The sequence below is a fragment of the Phyllobates terribilis genome, unplaced genomic scaffold, assembly GCF_046119375.1.
Source record: "Phyllobates terribilis strain yellow unplaced genomic scaffold, ASM4611937v1 Scaffold_4__5_contigs__length_816908805, whole genome shotgun sequence".
In the NCBI taxonomy this organism is placed as follows: Eukaryota; Metazoa; Chordata; class Amphibia; order Anura; family Dendrobatidae; genus Phyllobates; species Phyllobates terribilis.
Genome location: NW_027362764.1, coordinates 72,650,798 through 72,669,727, shown reverse-complemented (window position 1 = coordinate 72,669,727; position 18,930 = coordinate 72,650,798). Strand labels below are relative to the sequence as shown.

At 44.9% G+C, this 18,930-nt stretch overlaps 1 protein-coding gene across 7 annotated transcripts in view; it reads left to right on the top strand.

Annotated features, from left to right (window-relative positions):
- Positions 1-18,930, top strand: part of NEBL (nebulette) — a 292,333-nt gene that overhangs the window by 251,573 nt on the left and 21,830 nt on the right. For 5 of the 7 annotated variants that reach the window (XM_073677481.1, XM_073677486.1, XM_073677480.1 and 2 more), the window contains 8 exons: positions 4,093-4,203; positions 4,280-4,387; positions 6,822-6,932; positions 8,347-8,457; positions 15,477-15,581; positions 15,882-15,974; positions 17,072-17,164; positions 17,872-17,964. The exons of 1 other annotated variant lie outside the window; for it this stretch is intronic. In XM_073677481.1, coding sequence (XP_073533582.1) covers positions 4,093-4,203; positions 4,280-4,387; positions 6,822-6,932; positions 8,347-8,457; positions 15,477-15,581; positions 15,882-15,974; positions 17,072-17,164; positions 17,872-17,964 — 825 coding nt within the window. The remainder of the gene's footprint in view (positions 1-4,092; positions 4,204-4,279; positions 4,388-6,821; positions 6,933-8,346; positions 8,458-15,476; positions 15,582-15,881; positions 15,975-17,071; positions 17,165-17,871; positions 17,965-18,930) is intronic. One more of the 7 variants, XM_073677483.1, reaches the window with a different exon arrangement.

Genomic DNA, 18,930 nt, shown 5'->3' with positions numbered 1-18,930 from the left:
TACCTCCCCGGCGGGAGCAGGCTTCTTTTTCGTCAAAAAGAAGGACGGCTCTCTCCGTCCCTGTATAGACTATAGAGGCCTTAACCAGATCACGGTGAAGAATAAGTACCCCCTTCCGCTCATTCCGGAGTTATTTGATCGTCTGAGGGGGGCTAGAATCTTCACCAAACTGGACCTCCGTGGGGCGTACAACCTGGTTCGTATCCGTCAGGGGGATGAATGGAAGACGGCATTCAACACCCGGGACGGCCACTATGAATATCTGGTAATGCCCTTTGGCCTCTGTAACGCTCCTGCCGTCTTTCAAGAGTTGGTCAATGACATCTTCCGGGACCTTCTCTACTCCTGCGTAGTGGTGTACCTGGACGACATCTTGGTCTTCTCTCCGGATCTCCAGACTCACTGGAGGGATGTTCGTCAGGTCCTGCTCAGGCTCAGGCAGAACCATCTCTACGCTAAATATGAGAAGTGCCTCTTTGAGCAGACCTCGCTTCCGTTTCTGGGCTACATTATCTCTCAGACTGGCCTACAAATGGATCCTGAGAAACTGTCTGCCATCGAGAAATGGCCCCGACCAGAGGGGTTGAAGGCTATTCAACGGTTCCTGGGCTTCGCCAACTATTACCGCCTCTTCATCCCGCACTTCTCTTCCCGGACTGCCCCAATTTCCGCGCTCACCCGTAAGGGTACTAATCCCAAAGAGTGGCCGCCCGAAGCAGAGGAGGCCTTTCTTTCCCTAAAACAGGCCTTCTCTTCCGCCCCAGTGCTGCATCGCCCGGACGGCAACAAGCAGTTCTTCCTGGAAGTTGACGCCTCCTCCTTTGGAGCCGGAGCGGTACTTACTCAAAAATCATCTTCCGGGAGAATGGTAACTTGTGGCTTCTTCTCCAAACTCTTCTCCTCTTCTGAGCGCAACTATTCCATAGGAGACCGAGAGTTATTGGCCATCAAGCTGGCGTTGGAGGAGTGGCGTTACCTACTCGAGGGGGCTCTTCATCCGGTAATAATTTACACTGACCACAAGAACTTGGCTTACCTCCAGCATGCCCAGAGACTTAACCCGCGCCAAGCCCGGTGGTCCTTGTTTTTTGCTCGCTTTGATTTTGTTCTTCATTTTCGCCCGGCTGACAAAAACGTCAAAGCAGACGCCTTGTCCCGATCCTTTCTGGTGTCCGATCTCGAGGAAGAACCTAAACATATCATCGATCCCGCCAGAGTAATGCAGGTGGCTCCCGTGAGTCTAAATCGTCTCCCTCCCGGTAAGACGTTTGTTTCAGTACCTGATCGGGAGAAGATCCTACACTGGGGCCATTCGTCTAAACTAGCTGGCCACGCCGGTCAGAAAAAGACCCTCCAGCTTATTGCCCGGCACTATTGGTGGCCTACCCTGCACAAGGACATAATAGACTTTGTTTCTGCCTGTGTGTCCTGCGCCCGCAACAAAGTCCCGAGACATCTGCCAGCCGGACGCCTCCTTCCGCTTCCTGTACCTGCTGCCCCCTGGCAGCATATAGCAATGGACTTTATAACTGATCTCCCCGTCTCTGCCGGTTGTACGGTCATTTGGGTGGTCGCTGACCGCTTTTCCAAGATGGCTCACTTTATTCCCCTGCCAGGCCTTCCGTCTGCACCCGAGCTGGCTAAAGACTTTATCCGCCACATCTTCCGTCTTCATGGCCTGCCCCTCCACATCGTGTCGGATCGTGGGGTACAGTTCACCTCACGTTTCTGGAGAGCCACTTGTAAACTACTAGACGTCACCCTGGACTTCTCTTCCGCTTACCACCCACAGTCCAATGGTCAAGTGGAGCGGATCAATCAGAACCTGACCAGTTACCTCCGGCACTTCGTTAATGCCCACCATTCTGACTGGGTGGATCTCCTACCATGGGCCGAGTTCTCTTATAATAATCACGAGAGCGAATCCTCCTCCAAATCCCCGTTTTTTGTTGTCTTTGGTCAGCATCCTCGGATTCCTTTTCCTGTCTCCACCTCTGTGGACAACCCGGCTGCGGAATCTCTCGTTAGCAAATTTTCCTCCATATGGGAGAGTACCCGGTCCGCACTCCTTCTGTCATCCGAGCGTATGAAAAGACACGCTGACAAAAAACGCCTGGATCCTCCACAATTTCGTCCAGGAGATAAAGTCTGGCTCTCATCTAAATATGTTCGACTCAAGATACCTTCTTACAAGTTAGGGCCTCGGTTCATCGGTCCTCTGGAGGTCATCAGTCAGATCAACCCGGTGGCCTATAAATTGAAACTCCTGGCCAACTTACGGATCCCTAACTCCTTCCATGTATCTCTCCTCAAACCCGTGGTGCTTAACTCTTTTTCCAAGTCTACAGGTACGCCTCCTGCTCCGGTTTCTGCTGAGGACGAGTTTGAGGTAGAGAACATTCTTGCCACCAAAAGGGTAAGAGGAAAGACCTTTTTTCTGGTAGATTGGAAGGGGTTTGGTCCTGAGGAGAGAACGTGGGAGCCCCGGGAGAACATCCATGCCCCTCTCATCCTAGCTAAATTTCTATCTGGCCTAAAAAAGGGGGGGCCTAAAGGGGGGGGGTACTGTAGTGCCGGCGTCCCTGCCCTCTGCTAGGCAGGGACGCTGTTCCCCTCACCGCTCTGCTCCATGCCCGGCGTCCCTCTCCCGCTCTGCTGGCAGCGCGCGCTCCTTCCCGGCCACTGTGCTTAGGGTGCGCGCGCGCGCCCTCCCTCCCTCTTAAAGGGGCCGCGCGCGCCGTCCTAAGGAGTCCCCGGCCAATGGCCGGAGGACTTTACCATATATAAGGCACCTCCTCCAAAATGGAGGTGCCCGAGCAATGTTGTTGCACCGTTCTACTCTGCTTCAGCCCTCAGGTCCCGTTGCCAGTTACCTGCCAGTTACCTGCCAGATTCCTGCCAGCTTGCTGTCCTAATCCTGCCTGATTTCCTGTTACCTGCCTGCCTGCCTGAGGTCCGACGGTCTGCCTTACAACTCCGGTCAGTCTGTCTAAGGACCAACTTGCCCGCTCACCTGGGAGCGCACATCAGCTACCTGCCTGCTTGCCTGAGGTCCGACGGTCTGCCTTACAACTCCGGTCAGTCTGTCTATGGACCAGCTTGCCCGCTCACCTGGGAGCGCTTCTCCGCTACCTGCCTGCTTGCCTGCCCGGAGGCTCCGCTGTCACGTGCTGTGACCACCAGCTATTCCAGACTCTTGCCCGCTCACCTGGGAGCGCTTCTCCGCTACCTGCCTGCTTGCCTACCTGGAGGCTCCGCCGTCACGTGCTGTGACCACCTGCTATTCCAGAGACTCTCGCTTGCTCACCTGGGAGCACACATCCTCCATCTGCCTTGCTAGCCTACCTGGAGGTTCAGCCATCACAGGTCGTACCTACCCCTTACCTAGAGACTGCCCCGGTCACTTGCCGTGACCTCCAGCCCGTTCTTCCAGAGACTGCCCCGGTCACTTGCCGTGACCTCCAGCCCGTTCTTCCAGAGACTGCCCTGATCACTTGCCGTGACCTCCTGCCCGTACACCCAGAGACTGTCCCGGTCACCTGCTGTGACTGCCTGCCTGGTCGCCACCCGCTCCCTTACAAGGACCGCTCCCTTGTATAGTAGCCCAGAGGTTCCGCCTCCCAGACCCGTTACACGGAGTTTGCGCGCAGGTAAGTACCGGGAGACTTGGTCAGAGATATATGGAGGAGACAGGTTGTGGATGGCTTTGTATGTCATGGTTAGGGTTTTGAACTGGAGTCTCTGGGAAATGGGGAGCCAGTGAAGGGATTGGCAGAGGGGAGAAGCCGGGGAATAGCAGGGGACAGGTGGATTAGTCAGGCAGCAGAGTTTAGGATAGATTGGAGGGGTGCGAGAGTGTTAGAGGGGAGGCCACAGACTAGGAGGTTGCAGTAGTCGAGGCGGGAGATGATGAGGGCGTGCACATCTATCTATTATCTATCTATCCCATATCTATCTATCTATCTATCTATTTATATATCTATCTATCTACTTGTATTCATTATATTTCTACAGACCTTGTTGGGCGCAGGCAACCTTCTCATTGGGAAACATTGCCTATAAAAATCATGTTGTCTTTATTTCCATTGTTAGAAGGAATACAGGAAGGACTTAGAAGAAGGGATCAAAGGCAAGGGTCTGACAGTTCTGGAAGATACCCCAGATTTAATCAGGGTGAAAAATGCTTCACAAATATTAAATGAGGTCAGTGTAATAAGAAGGTGTGATAATTGAGCATTGTAAGGTACGTGTTTCTGAGTGTTTTTTTTTTTTTTAAAAGAAAGAGTATCGGAAAGACTTGGAAAATATTAAAGGAAAAGGCATGGAGTTCAGCGCTGACATCCTAGATATGATCAGAGCCAAACGGGCAACTGAACTAGTCAGTGAGGTAATAATATTCATAGAGACACATTTACTGTTCTGCCGTTAGGTAAACTAAAGCCCTTTTTCATACACCACTGTTTCACTTGTATCAGCCGATAATAAAATATAACTTTTATTATTTTAATCAAATTAGCCAAAAATATTTAAAAGAAGACATGTCACTTGAGATAAACATATAAATAAAAATAAATAATAAATAAATATATATATATATATATATATATATATGTGTGTGTAGGTCATATTATCCATGATACTTGGCAGTATAAGGTGTGAGAGCTTCAGGTCACCGCACGCCAGTATTTATTCCTATGTAAATCAGAGAGTCTCTGTCCCAAATTCAACATGTTTCATTGGTTAAATCAGCTTGTTCCAGCAAATATCCCTTTAAGTAATGCAAATTATTTTTTTACAATGCACTTACAATAGTGAATACAACAGTGATATAAATCATGACGATATCAGCAGCAGATATAGCCACCCATAACCTGGACCTGGTTCCATGCCCTCATCTAAACCATCTAATTAGGTAACATAACATATTTCTCTTTGAGGGAATGGAAAAGATTATTGCGTCTTGCATGAGTTTAGCTAGATTATAATTGTTGTAATTACTTCCCAGCCATAATACTTGCATAAAGGCCATGTATAATTACTGTAATTATCTCAATGAGGACAAATTAGGGCTTCCAGATGAGGCAATGACTCTATTCTAGGCTGGGATCTATCCCAGAAAACACCAAATTGTAGTAATAGTAAAATAAAGTTAATATACTCTGAAAATGGATGACACGAGACACAAGGAATCAATGATACGTAATCCAGTGACGTGCATTTGTCTGGACAATAGGCTGTGAATGTATGCAGGTATGGAACCATTTTAGCCTCCACTTGTGTTACCGGTACTTCTGTACTAATTACGGGGTTCCTACACTTAGTTTATGATGTCATCAGCCACCCTAAGTTTATGATGTCATTCCAGGTTCAGGAACTTCCTAATTCAGTAACAAATACTTGTTCCAAATAGGTACCATGGACCCTACTCTAGGGTAAGGTGATACTCAGGGTAAAAGTTGGAAATGCATCAATTGCCCTGAGTAGAGGTGCCCACTTCAAGGGCTATCCAAGCCTCACCTACTTGATCATCAACAATCAGCAGTGCTTTCTCATCTTCTCGCACACTCCTATATCCCCACCTCCCAATTATTCCTGATCTAGTGGCAGTCCTGGATTTTTGGAGATGTCCCAGGGTGTTGTCAGTATGTCCCTCTTTCAACTGTTTCTGACTCTTCAGGATGCAAAGAGACAGATGCGGTTGTACAGAATGGTGGAGCAGAGAGTCATCAGCTCCCTGGTCCACTATTCACCCTGCTGCTCCCATACATACAGCACAGAGCAGAGATCTACTCTAGTAAATGTGGGGAAAGGGTGAGTATTTTATTTAATTTGGCAGTGGGATAGAGTAACTATATGGGCATAATCGTATGTGGCGGCCACTGCATTTGCTTCATAATGTTTGTTGGGCAGTTGGGGCATCAATTTGTAGGGGGTACTGTAGGGGCATCAAAAGGAGTGTGGCTTAATTGTCGAAAAAAAGTGTCCCTCTTTCCTTTTTCTCCAATTTGGCAGGTATGTCATAGCCCTGCATGCTCAGGTCATAGAAAGTGGTTGTCATAACTCACCAGGGAACTGGTATAGGAAATAACCCTGTGTGGGCAGTGACTTATTAATTATATAAGTTCCTTAATTTGAAGCATTGAGAAGATTTTAAGCATGCAGGCTGCATAAGTGGTGGGCAAGAGGACACCTATGTAAGATACTAAACTTAAAAGGGTAGCCCAGTGTAGAAAACCCATTGGGAACTTTGAGTTCTGGGTGATGGGAGCAGAGTTGGACCGGCCCACCGGAGAACCCGAGAATCCTCCGGTGGGCCCTGGCTTCTCCTTCAGGAGAGTTCATAGTGCAAACCTTGCAGTTGCTATGGGACTCTTGAGTGGGAGAGAAGGGTGGTGGGCCCTCAGAATCAAATCCTCTGGTGGGCCCAATGTTCTTCAGTCTGACACTGGATGGGAAGGTTCCCTATGTTCAACAAAAGAACCTTTCCTGCTTCCCATCACTTGGCCAGTGCTGGGTTCAGTTTAAAAAAGTGTCCTTTGATGAGAATGGGCACTGTGTAATGCCTAATTCCCCCTGTAGTGGCGCTGCTGGGAAAGTTCATTTTTACCAGGATTCCTCACAGTTTACAATTGATCGTTGTGGTCCCAGCAGGAGAACACTTTGTGGTTGGCCCAAGAAGGGATTATGGAAAGCAAAGAAACCCTTTTAACGAAACCTCTTTGTTTCAGTACAGTTTAATTTGGGCTACGGGATAAATATAACTTTATTTCCATAGATTAATGTGTTAAATGTTGTCTATTTTTTTTTAAATTTCCGAACAGAAAGAATACAAGAAAGATTTGGAAACGGAAATCAAAGGAAAAGGAATGCAAGTGGGTGCTGATATACCGGAGTTACAGCATTTTAAGAGGGTCTCTGAGTTGGTGAGCCAGGTTGGTACAATTTAGTTAACTGTAGTAGACGATTCAATGGACCAGGGCATTTTTTTGCAAGTTATGTTCCTAATTGAGAAGGGAATTTTAAAGGAGTTATATACATTACTTTAATAAAAAGTTCTTTTCAATGCTGCTAGTTGGCTTCAAAAATATTAAAAAAGCCCAGACTCGTGTACTGGACCGGCACCACTTCTCTGGTCAGCTGCTGGCATTCACTCACTGGGCTCCTGACTTCCTCTTCTAGTCGGTTGCATCACATGATAGAATCAACCTTTATACTCTGTCCGAGTGGAAGAAACAGTTGATCAGAGGTCGTTGGTTGGTTGCAGCAATCATGTAATGCCACCACCCGCTAGAAAAGGAAGCCAGGCCCAGGCCTTAAGACTTGGTCTGCCTGCGGAGCAGAGCCCATGCAGAGCCTCTGCTCCCAGCCTCCTTCTCTTTCTCTCTCTCTCTCACTTTCTCCTCTGACTCTAAGATGGTGCCCACCATATATACTCCTCTATACAGTGCACCCGGGATCTACTCTCCCCACCCACACACTACCGGGTTCCCCCTTTCTAGGTGTTCCCTCCCCCCACTCCAGCCAGGGACAGGGGCAGTTGTGCTCACACCCGGGAGCATTGTCGCCCTGTCCCCCGGAAATGTGGTGTAGTGCATGTGGGTGTTGGGGTCCTGAGCCACACTCCATCCTTACCTGGAAGTGAGATATCACACCTCTGGGTGAGATGCAATACCTCTGTAGCGACCGAACCCTCGGGGCGCTACATAGCCACCAGATGGCAGAATATTATCAAGGAGTAATTATAACAGGTGTTTATAGGCACATATAAATCCAAAAAGTTAATTACAATAGAGATTTGGTGCAATGTAATGAACAAAATATAAAAGCAATAGTGAAGAATTAAAGATGGATTATAATCAGACATACCCAAAACAATAATAATAGAGTGTGTCATCACATCGGCCTCCACCTCAGTTCCCCAAAGTTTTTTTTTGTCTATTTTAATACAAAATTGCACAAAGTTTCAATACTTGTAGACCCAAATCCAGAAGCAGATGCTGCCTGTCCTCACTGTCCATAATGCAAGATTGCACTATACCTTAGATAGCGCCCTCTTCTGACTTCAGGGACATTTAAACACATAACAAACAAGTCATCAAAGGGGCCTGCAAACTTCCAGCAAGAGTAATCCTAAAGGTCTCCTGAATCTCAGGAAGTTACAAGTCACATCCAGTGATAACTGCTCCTGATTTAAGTCTACATACATTTACAGGGATGATCTATGTCTACATGAATAACTTTATTTATATTCGGGAAAAAAAATGAAAAATGAGCAACTTGTGACCATGTTTTCTGGAGTTTAACTCCTAAGGATATCATGTATCTTAAATGTTTTTTTCTTTGCAGAAAGGATATAAAAAAGATCTAGAAACTGAGATTAAAGGGAAAGGAATGCAGGTTGGGCCAGATATACCCGAGCTGCAGAGAGCTAAAAGAGCTTCAGAGATTGCAAGCCAGGTAGTAACTACAGCCGCTGCTTTGTCTGATATGTACAGTAATGTAAGGGCGGACGGCCGATGGCTCATTGTCCACACTGAATGGACAACACATAATACTTGCATTTATCTGATATATTTGTACCATTAAAGGGAACATTTCACCCGAAATGACCTATTGTTTAAATCAGGTTTTATGTTAAATGTCCTTGGAAAAAAAGGCAGAATTTTTTAAAATTCTCCATATAACTAACTTTATTTTAACACTGCCTAATGCTACACTCACACTTTCTGTTCTGTACAGAAGTAAACTTTTCAGCAGTCTCGCTATCATCACAGGCAGCATTAAAATGACTGATAACACCTCTATATACTGTAGATAACACAGGATCCATCCTTCACAATAGGTGATGTCACAGCTCACCTCCTCCTCCTGTATTATGTTTGATAATACCTCTATATACAGTAGATAACACAGGATCCATCATTCACAATAGGTGATGTCACAGCTCACCTCCTCCTCCTCTATAAAATGACTGATAACCCGTCTATATACAGTAGATAATGCAAGATCCATCCATCACAATAGCTGATGTCACAGCTCTTCTTCTCCGCCTCCTGTACAAATACTGATAACCCCTCTATATACTGTAGATAACACAGGATCCACCATTCACAATAGGTGATGTCATAGTTCACTTCCTCCCCCTCCTGTACAATAACTGATAACACCTCTATATACAGTAGATAATACAGGATCCATCCTTCACAATAGGTGATATCACAGCTTACCCCCCCCCTCCTGTGCAATAACTAATAACACCTTTATATACAGTATATAATACAAGATCCACCAATCACAATAGGTGATGTCACAGCTCACCTCCTCCCCCTGTACAATGACTGATAACACCTCTATATACAGTAAATAATACAGGATCCATCCTTCACAATAGGTGATGTCACAGCTCTCCTCCTCCTCCTCCTTTACAATGACTGATAACACCTCTATATACAGTAGATAACACAGGTTCCATCCTTCACAATAGGTGATGTCACAGCTCACCTCCTCCTCCTCCTTTACAATGACTGATAACACCTCTATATACAGTAGATAACACAGGTTCCATCCTTCACAATAGGTAATGTCACAGCTCACTTCCTCCTCCTCCTCCTGTACAATGACCTGTGCCTATATCACTGCATATCTAGAAAGGCTCTCCTCTCTAACCCAATGAGTCAGTATATTGCAATCTATCTACATGTACAGGACAGGAAATATAAGTTTAGTATTAGCCTTAGTGGCCAATTTGAATAAGTTAGTCTTTTGAATTTTTTTTTAAATATAGACCATAATATGAAAATTAAAATAAATAAAAGGTAATTTTCAGTTAAAATGTTCCCTTTAAGATCTGGTTTGATTTGTGATATATTTATTGGTAGTTGGAGGTTGGATATTTTAAAGAAGGAGAACTGTATAATATTTCAAAAAGATCCATTTATTATTATTATTATTTATTATTATAGCGCCATTTATTCAATGGCACTTTACATGTGAAAAAGGAGTATAATACAAGAACAATTACAATAATCTTGAACACAATGTGACAGCGACTGGTACAGAAGGAGCGAGGACCCTGCCCGCGAGGGCTCACAATCTACAAGGGATGGGTGAGGATACATTAGGTGAGGGTAGAGCTGGTCATGCAGCGGTGGTTACTGCAGGTTGTAGGCTTGTCGGAAGAGGTGGGTCTTCAGGCTCCTTTTGAAGGTTTCCACGGTCGACCAGAGTCTGATGTGTTGGGGTAGAGAGTTCCAGAGTAGAGGGGAAGCACGGGAGAAATCTTGTATGCGATTGTGGGAAGAGGAGATAAGAGGGGAGTAGAGAAGGAGATCTTGTGAGGATCGGAGGTTGTGTGCGGGTATGTAACGGGAGACTAGGTCAGAGATATATGGAGGAGATAGGTTGTGAATGGCTTTGCATGTCATGGTTAAGGTTTTGAACTGGAGTCTGAGCGATGGGGAGGCAGTGAAGAGATTGACAGAGAGGAGAGGCCAGGGAATAGCGGGGGGACAGGTGGATTAGTCGGGCAGCAGAGTTTAGGATAGATTGGAGTGGCGCGAGAGTGTTAGAAGGGAGGCCACGGAGCAGGAGGTTGCAGTAGTCGAGGCGGGATATGATGAGGGCATGCACTAGTGTTTTTGTAGATTCATGGTTGAGGAATGTGCAGATCCGGGAGATATTTTTGAGTTGGAGTCGGCAGGAAGTGGAAAGGGCTTGGATATGTGGTTTGAAGGAGAGTACAGAGTCCAGGGTTACCCCAAGACAGCGAGCCTGAGGGACTGGGGAGAGTGAGCAGCCATTGACATTGATAGATAGGTCAGTTGGGGGGGTGAATGAGATGGCGGAAAGATGATGAATTCTGTTTTGTCCATGTTAAGTTTTAGAAATCTAGCAGAGAAGAAGGATGAAATAGCAGACAGACATTGTGGGATTTTGGTTAGTAAGGAGGTGATATCGGGTCCAGAGAGGTAGATCTGTGTGTCATCAGCATAGAGGTGATAATGAAAGCCATGAGACTCTATGAGCTGTCCCAGGCCTAAGGTGTAGATGGAGAAGAGCAGGGGTCCTAGAACTGAACCTTGGGGGACACCGACAGATAGGGGGCGTGATGAGGAGGTGGTGTGTGAGTGGGAGACACTGAATGTCCTGTCTGTTAGGTATGAGGAGATCCAGGATAGGGCCAAGTCTGTGATGCCGAGAGATGAGAGAGTTTGTAGGGGAAGAGGGAATGGTCCACTGTGTCGAAGGCAGATGACAGGTCTAGGAGGAGGAGGACAGAGTAGTGTCGCTTAGATTTGGCGGTTAGTAGGTCGTTGGTGACTTTAGTCAGGGCAGTTTCAGTAGAATGGTGCGGTCGGAAGCCAGATTGTAGGCGGTCGAAGAGGGAGCAGGAGGAGAGGTGGGAGGACAACTCAGAATGGACGTGCTGTTCCAGTAGTTTTGAGGCATAGGGGAGAAGTGATATGGGGCGATGGCTAGACAGAGAGGATGGGTCAAGGGAGGGCTTTTTGAGGATGGGTGTGATTGAGACGTGTTTGAAGCATGAAAGGAAGACACCAGTTGTTAGTGAAAGGTTGAAGAGGTGGGCTAGGGGTGGGATGAAGATAGTGGTAAGGTTTGGGATGAGGTGGGACGGGATTGGGTCAAGTTTACAGGTGGTGAGGTGTGATTTGGAGAGTAAAGAGGAAAGTTGATCTTCAGAAATGGTGGAGAAGGTGGTTTTGGAGGAAGAGGGTTGAGTTGGTGTGGGGAGGGGCTGTGGGAGCTTTAGGCGAAAGCTTTGTCTGATGGTGTCAATTTTCTGCTTGAAGAATGAGGCAAAGTCTTCGGCTGAAATAAGAGGAGAGGGAGGAGGCACTGGGGGATGGAGGAGAGAATTGAAGGTGTTCAATAGTTGTTTGGGGTTGTGAGACAGGGAGGATATGAGTGATGCGAAGAATGTTTGTTTTACTGCAGTGAGTGTGGACTTGAAGGTAATGAGGGACTGTTTGAATGCGACAAAGTGCTCATTGGAGTGGGACCTTTTCCCTCTACGCTGGAGGCCCGTCGCAGTTCTTTAGTTAGGCTGGTATGCCAGGGTTGTCTGTTGATTGTGCGAGCCTTGGAATGTGTGAGGGGGGCGACCGAATCAAGAGCTGCAGCTGTTGTGGTGTTGTATAAACTGGCAGCAACATGTGCATCGTGTAAGGAACTAATGTCTATAAGAGGGAGGAGGGATTCAGAGAGTGAGTGTAGGTCAAGGTGTTTGAGATTTATGCGAGGGTATGCAAGTTTGTGGAGTGGGGATTGTTGCCCTGGAGAGGAGAGGGTAGAGAATGTAAGTAGGTTGTGGTCAGAGAGAGGGAGAGGTGAGTTAGAGAGGTTAGATAGGGAACAGAGGCGGGTGAAGATGAGGTCCAGTGTGTGGCCGTCTTTGTGGGTGGGTGTGGAAGACCACTGGGTAAGACCAAAGGATGAAGTGAGGGATAGAAGCTTAGAGGCTGCTGAGAGGGAAGTGTCAATGGTGATGTTAAAGTCGCCCATGAGGATAGTGGGGATGTCATTGGAGAGGAAATGAAGTAGCCAAGTGGTCAAAGAAAGTGGTGGTTGATCCTGGGGGGCGGTAGATGACAGCCAGTTGGAGGCTGGAGGGGGAGTAGATGCGCACACAGTGCACTTCAAAAGAGGGGAGAGTAATTGAGGGCGGCAGTGGGATATGGGTGAAGGAACAGTTATCTAAGAGGTGGAAACCTATTCCTCCACCGTGCTTGCCGGTGGGGCAGGGGGTATGGGAGAGGTGGAATCCGCCATACGAAAGTGCAGCAGGAGAGGCCGTGTCGGAGGGGGTGAGCCAGGTTTCAGTGATGCCGAGGAAGGAAAGCTTGTTAGTGATGAAGAGGTTGTGAATGTAGGAAAGTTTGTTGCAGACGGAGCGAGCGTTCCATAGAGCTCCTGTTAGAGGGACTGGGGAAGCAGGGGCTGAGCGGATGGGTATAAGGTTAGAAGGGTTACTAGAGTTTGGGATAGATCGTGGGTAGGAGGTGAAAGTGATCGTAGGGATGTGGTGAGCAGGGCCGGGATGTGGAGAGATGTCGCCGGCAGTGAGGAGGAGCAGAGAAAGCATTAGTAGGTGGGAGCAGGAGAGGGTATGAGGTGGCTGTCTGTGTTTGGAGACAAAGGATTGTATGTTGAGGAATAGCTCTGAGGAGGAGGTGAGATGGGTGGGGAGAATGGAGGGAGAGATAAAGAGTTCCTTACTAGGTGTAGGGATTAGGGGTGTTTGGAAAAGGTGAAGGATTAAGGGGGCTAGAGTGAAAACAAACACAAACATTGTTTACTGTGACTTAGTATCCAGTTCCCTTCAGGTTCAATTCAGGATTAATTCATGTTTCTCACACTTCAGCAATGGACACTTAAGGTGATGGACACAGACTAAAGTCTGACACAGACTCCTGGCTCACAATATATTTGTAACAGAATGCATTCAGCTGTGAACCAGAGGGTAGTGGTCTGTGCTCATCTTGATCAGCTGATTAAGGCTGAACCAGATGCTGGATACTCAAAGGCTAAGTAAATAAGGTCATAAATGAAAGTGGGGGGTAGCTGGTGTAACTTGAAGAACATGCCATTAGTAAATAGGAGCAGAGAGGTATAGAGAAGTCTGCATGGTAGTCAGGATGGGAAAGTTGGGTCACGTACCTGTAAGAGGAATGGATAAACAGAGATGCTGATTAGAGTGCGGTGGTGGCAGGTAAGGTACAGTCTGCATGCATCATATTATTCAGGATTAATTCATGTTTCTCACACTTCAGCAATGGACACTTAAGGTGATGGACACAGACTAAAGTCTGACACAGATTCCTGGCTCACAATATATTTGTAACAGAATGCATTCAACTGTGAACCAGAGGGTAGTGGTCTGTGCTCATCTTGATCAGCTGATTAAGGCTGAACCAGATGCTGGATACTCAAAGGCTAAGTAAATAAGGTCATAAATGAAAGTGGGGTGTAGCTGGTGTAACTTGAAGAACATGCCATTAGTAAATAGGAGCAGAGAGGTATAGAGAAGTCTGCATGGTAGTCAGGATGGGAAAGTTGGGTCACGTACCTGTAAGAGGAATGGATAAACAGAGATGCTGATTAGAGTGCGGTGGTGGCAGGTAAGGTACAGTCTGCATGCATCATATTATTCAGGATTAATTCATGTTTCTCACACTTTAGCAATGGATACTTAAGGTGATGGACACAGACTAAAGTCTGACACAGATTCCTGGCTCACAATATATTTGTAACAGAATGCATTCAGCTGTGAACCAGAGGGTAGTGGTCTGTGCTCATCTTGATCAGCTGATTAAGGCTGAACCAGATGCTGGATACTCAAAGGCTAAGTAAATAAGGTCATAAATGAAAGTGGGGGGTAGCTGGTGTAACTTGAAGAACTTGCCATTAGTAAATAGGAGCAGAGAGGTATAGAGAAGTCTGCATGGAAGTCAGGACGGGAAAGTTTGGTCACGTACCATTAGTAAATAGGAGCAGAGAGGTATAGAGAAGTCTGCATGGAAGTCAGGATGGGAAAGTTGGGTCACGTACCTGTAAGAGGAATGGATAAACAGAGATGCTGATTAGAGTGCGGTGGTGGCAGGTAAGGTACAGTCTGCATGCATCATATTATTGAGGATTAATTCATGTTTCTCACATTTCAGCAATGGACACTTAAGGTGATGGACACAGACTAAAGTCTGACACAGACTAGCCCATACAAAGCCAAAATAGATTTTTTACTTAGAGTAATAACATTTTCATAAACTTTTGACTGTTAGGCCTCATTCACACATCCGATTTTCTTGGACAAGTGCTATCCGTGGCTTTCACAGATAGCACTCGTACCTATGACTGTGCACGTCTGATTTTTTTTCTCGAATCTAGCGTTCCAAGGAAATATTGGAGACAATGTCCAATTTTGATCAAAATCGGCAATGCAAGACTATAGGTTCGTGAAAAAATCAGACCACGCTCAGATGACATGTAAATGCAGTCCAATTCTCACGGACTGGCAGATAGGGGAAGTTTGAGAAACTTTTTTTTTTTTCACCACGAACGAGAAAAACTGATGACACTCGCACCACAGTCTGATGAAATTCTGATCAAAATAATAGGTCAGTTTTTCTCATACTTGGAAAATACTGATGTCTTAATGAGCCCTGTCAGAGGTTTTGATCTGTTGGGGGCTAAAAACACTGATTTCTGAAATGAAGAGCAGCTCTCCCCCTGTAGACGTGGTTTGCTTAAGATGGGCTCATAAATTTTAGTCATCTTCAACTAATCCCACCACTCCAAACTTTTACCCTTTAGTTTCAGCGATCAATAGGGTACATCAATACCTCACTGAAACTTTTTGAAAGTGCAGTTACCTTTTAATTAAATGGAAAACGTTTCTGGAAATTTCATTTTTATTTTTTTTTTGCCGATCTTCATTCAGACTTTTTATATGGTTGCAGAAAAGATACAAAGATGAAGCTGAAAGACTGCGCTCCTCATACTCTACTGTCGCCGACACTCCTGAAATAGAGAGGGTCCGAAATGCTCAAAAATCCATAAGTTCTGTAAGTAAAACAATGATTGAGGAGTCTTAGGTGTTTCATTCTACCTTGGCTAGAAGGGCTACAATTCATTATTCACCCCTTTAGGTCGAAAGTACATTGGGTATTAATGGTCCACATTTACCAAAACGTTTGTATCTCACCCATTAAAAAACGATCTTAATCTTAATGGGCCCGGAGTGGTGCAAGAAAACAAAAAAAAGCTTATACTCACCTCCCGGATCGGCAGCGCCCATCTGCACTCCATGATGTGTTTAGTGCCGGTGTTACAATCGTTATCAAATCTTTTTCTTTTACCCCCAGGTATTTTATAAGAAGGGACTAGGTGCTGGAACGTCCATCAGAGAAACCCCAGAGATGGAAAGAGTCAAGATCACGCAGCAAAATATAAGCGCAGTAAGAATCTCTGAATTTCTCATTTCATCTAGTGATAAGTTGTAAGGTAAAAAATAGTCTACAGATGGAGTAGTCTTTATTACAGCACCTCACAATGGCTCATCAGTTATGGAAGTAGTATTACACTGCACCCTTCGAGATCAGTTGGTGAATATTTTGTCCATTATTATTTTGTTTATAGTCACTTTCTCTCTTACTATGATGTTTTATGGTTTTAAGTTTTTTTCCCTGTTCATATGGACAAGGTAGTCATTGGAAAATAATACTGTTCTGTAAACTAAAAATTGGTTCTCTCAAACTTACCAAACTTTAGACTGTAAATCTGGATACATACATTGAAAGGGGTGTTCTCAAGTTCTTAAATTTATTAGTTACATAGACAGCTTGAAAATAAGCAAGTTTGCAAATTACTTGCTTTATCTGCTGTCATTCTCCTGCAATGACAGCTTTTATCTTTTATTGTGTACAGCTCGTTTCCATGGAGTTTGGTCTCCAGACACTGGAGGTACACTGTAGTTACATTCCAGGAGAGGAGTTAACTCTTAACATCCTAGTCAGTTCTCTTCAGCCCATTGATTTTTATACAACAGTAAGCAGCTCACCTCCCTTCCCCTCATCTTCGGAATAGATGCAATTATAAATAGCCAGCCTTGCAGGTTTCAGAGCACGTCTGCAAATCTTGTCTCTTGCTGCCCAGAGCTGTTTGCTTATTCAATACTACAGCTCCGCTTCTCACCAGAACTGTCCCTCGAGGAGGAGAATCCACCCCCGCCAGAAATTAGGAAGTGAGGAGACTGTAAAGAAAATACATAGTTATGAGTTGCTCAGGACCTAACTTGAGAATACACCTTTAGGCTCCCAAGAATGCTTTGGAAACCCCCCAAATGTCCACTTTCTGGCTTGGTTTTGCTATCCCCAACTCTTCTTGTGGTCTGTTTCCCAAGGTTGTCCAAGCAAAAATCGTTTTGTTGAAAAGTATGTTATCTTTGCCCTTAACACACAAGTAAATTGGTGTAGAAAATCCTTGGATCCCTTTTGAACCAAATCCTTGACCTCTAGGAACGCTCTTTGAGTAAATAAACTTTTGATTTTTGCAGGTGAAGTATAAAGAAGATATTGGACCTGCCACAGTGATACCTGACCTGCCTGAAATCAAGAGGGTTAAGGAAATCCAGAAAAACATTAGCAATGTAAAAGAAACAATCAGCAACCGTATAGTTTTATTAGGGTATTTTCACACAGTGTTCTTTTTACAAGGATTTTTCAGCTAGAAACATCCATGTGTAAAAACCACTTCTAAAAAGTGCATGGTTTTGTAAAGGCACACTTTTTGTTTACAATGTTTTACCGCGTTTTTTTGGCGCACATTTCCTCATTTTTGCTTCACTTTTTTTTTTTGATATGAGGTATAGTAATAGAGTGTGGTTTCTCTTGCAAAAACCTATAAAAAAAAAACACAATAAAAACCGAGTGAAAAATGCGTTATTGTCATGATTTACATATGGAAAACTCAAAGAACTGACATGCCATTAAAAAACTAATGGAAAAAAATATGCGTCATCTGCACTATAAGCGCATTTTCTTATTCAAATGATTCTGAAGATTTTTCAAGCAGATATAAAATGCGATTTTTTTTTTCATGTGGATTTAGGAGAATTCACTCCAAAAACCACATAAAAAAACCTCTTTGTGAACATAGCCTTAGGGTAAGACTACACAGATGACGGTCTGAAATTCTTCCCACCAGCAGTGGTCAAAGGCTAGAAGTTTGGGAGGCAAAGTCATTTGGTCATTGGCCACTGCAAGTTGGAGGAGGCCAGCCGTCCGTGAGGTCTTAAACCTGTTTGACTGTTGGCAACTAGTTCATTGATCTAATTATTTAACTTCCAATTAACAGGTTCATTATAAGGAGCCACTGTTCAAAGCAACCTCGGTCAGCATAACTCCAGAGATGGAACTAGCTAAGAGGAACCAAGAGCATTTCAGCACGGCAAGAGTCTTCTCATAGATTTTCAATATATTTCACCATATTTCCTTCTACAGATAAAAATTACTTAATCTTGAAAGTCATGAAAAATATTTTAGAGGGGAAAAAAAGGTTAATTGAGCTGTATAAGGTTAGAAATAAATGGCTGCTTACTTCCAGAAAGCGTGAGACTTTGAGGTTGAAGCTCAGCAATTTATGGATAAGAATGGCGCTGTTTGACAGTAAACAGCTGTTTTTCTCTTCTCCTTTTCATCAGTTGCTTTCATTAATTTTTTCTTGACTTATTGACACATGCATTTGGGGAGTTTGCGATCCTCTTACAGTCAGCCATTGTGGCTAGTTAAGGTAGTTCAGGTTTGATCTTGGGTCTTTGCCGACTTTGAATACGCGACTTCATACAGACAAAATGAATAAGATAATCATGATAATCTTCAAATATCTTCAGTCAAAGAATCTTCAGTTTTTCAATTGAAATTTCAGTTGGATCCTTTTAAAGAGGTTGTCCACTACTTTTTCATTGATGGCCTATCATTTGGATAGGTCATCAATGTCTGAACGGTCAGGGTTTGACACCTGGCAACCCTGCCGATCAGCTGTTCTCGGTGTCTGAACTGCTCGATTGCGGAACTACCCTGTCTTAGAATCATAGAATCATTGAAGTTAGAGTTGGAAGGGACCTCCTGGGTCATCGTGTCCAACCCCCGGCTCAATGCAGGATTCACTAAACCATGATGTCTGTCCAGCCTCTGTATGAAGACTTCCATTGTAGGAGAACTCATCACCTCTCATAGCAGCCTGTTCTACTCTTTAATCACCCTCAAATTTTTATTTCTAATATCTAATCTGTATCTTCTCCCTTTCAATTTCATTCTATTGTCTTCTGATTTTGGCTGTGGCAGGGTACTACACATCCCCATACTATTGATTTGACCCCGACCGATTAGGCATTGATGACCTATCCAAAGGATA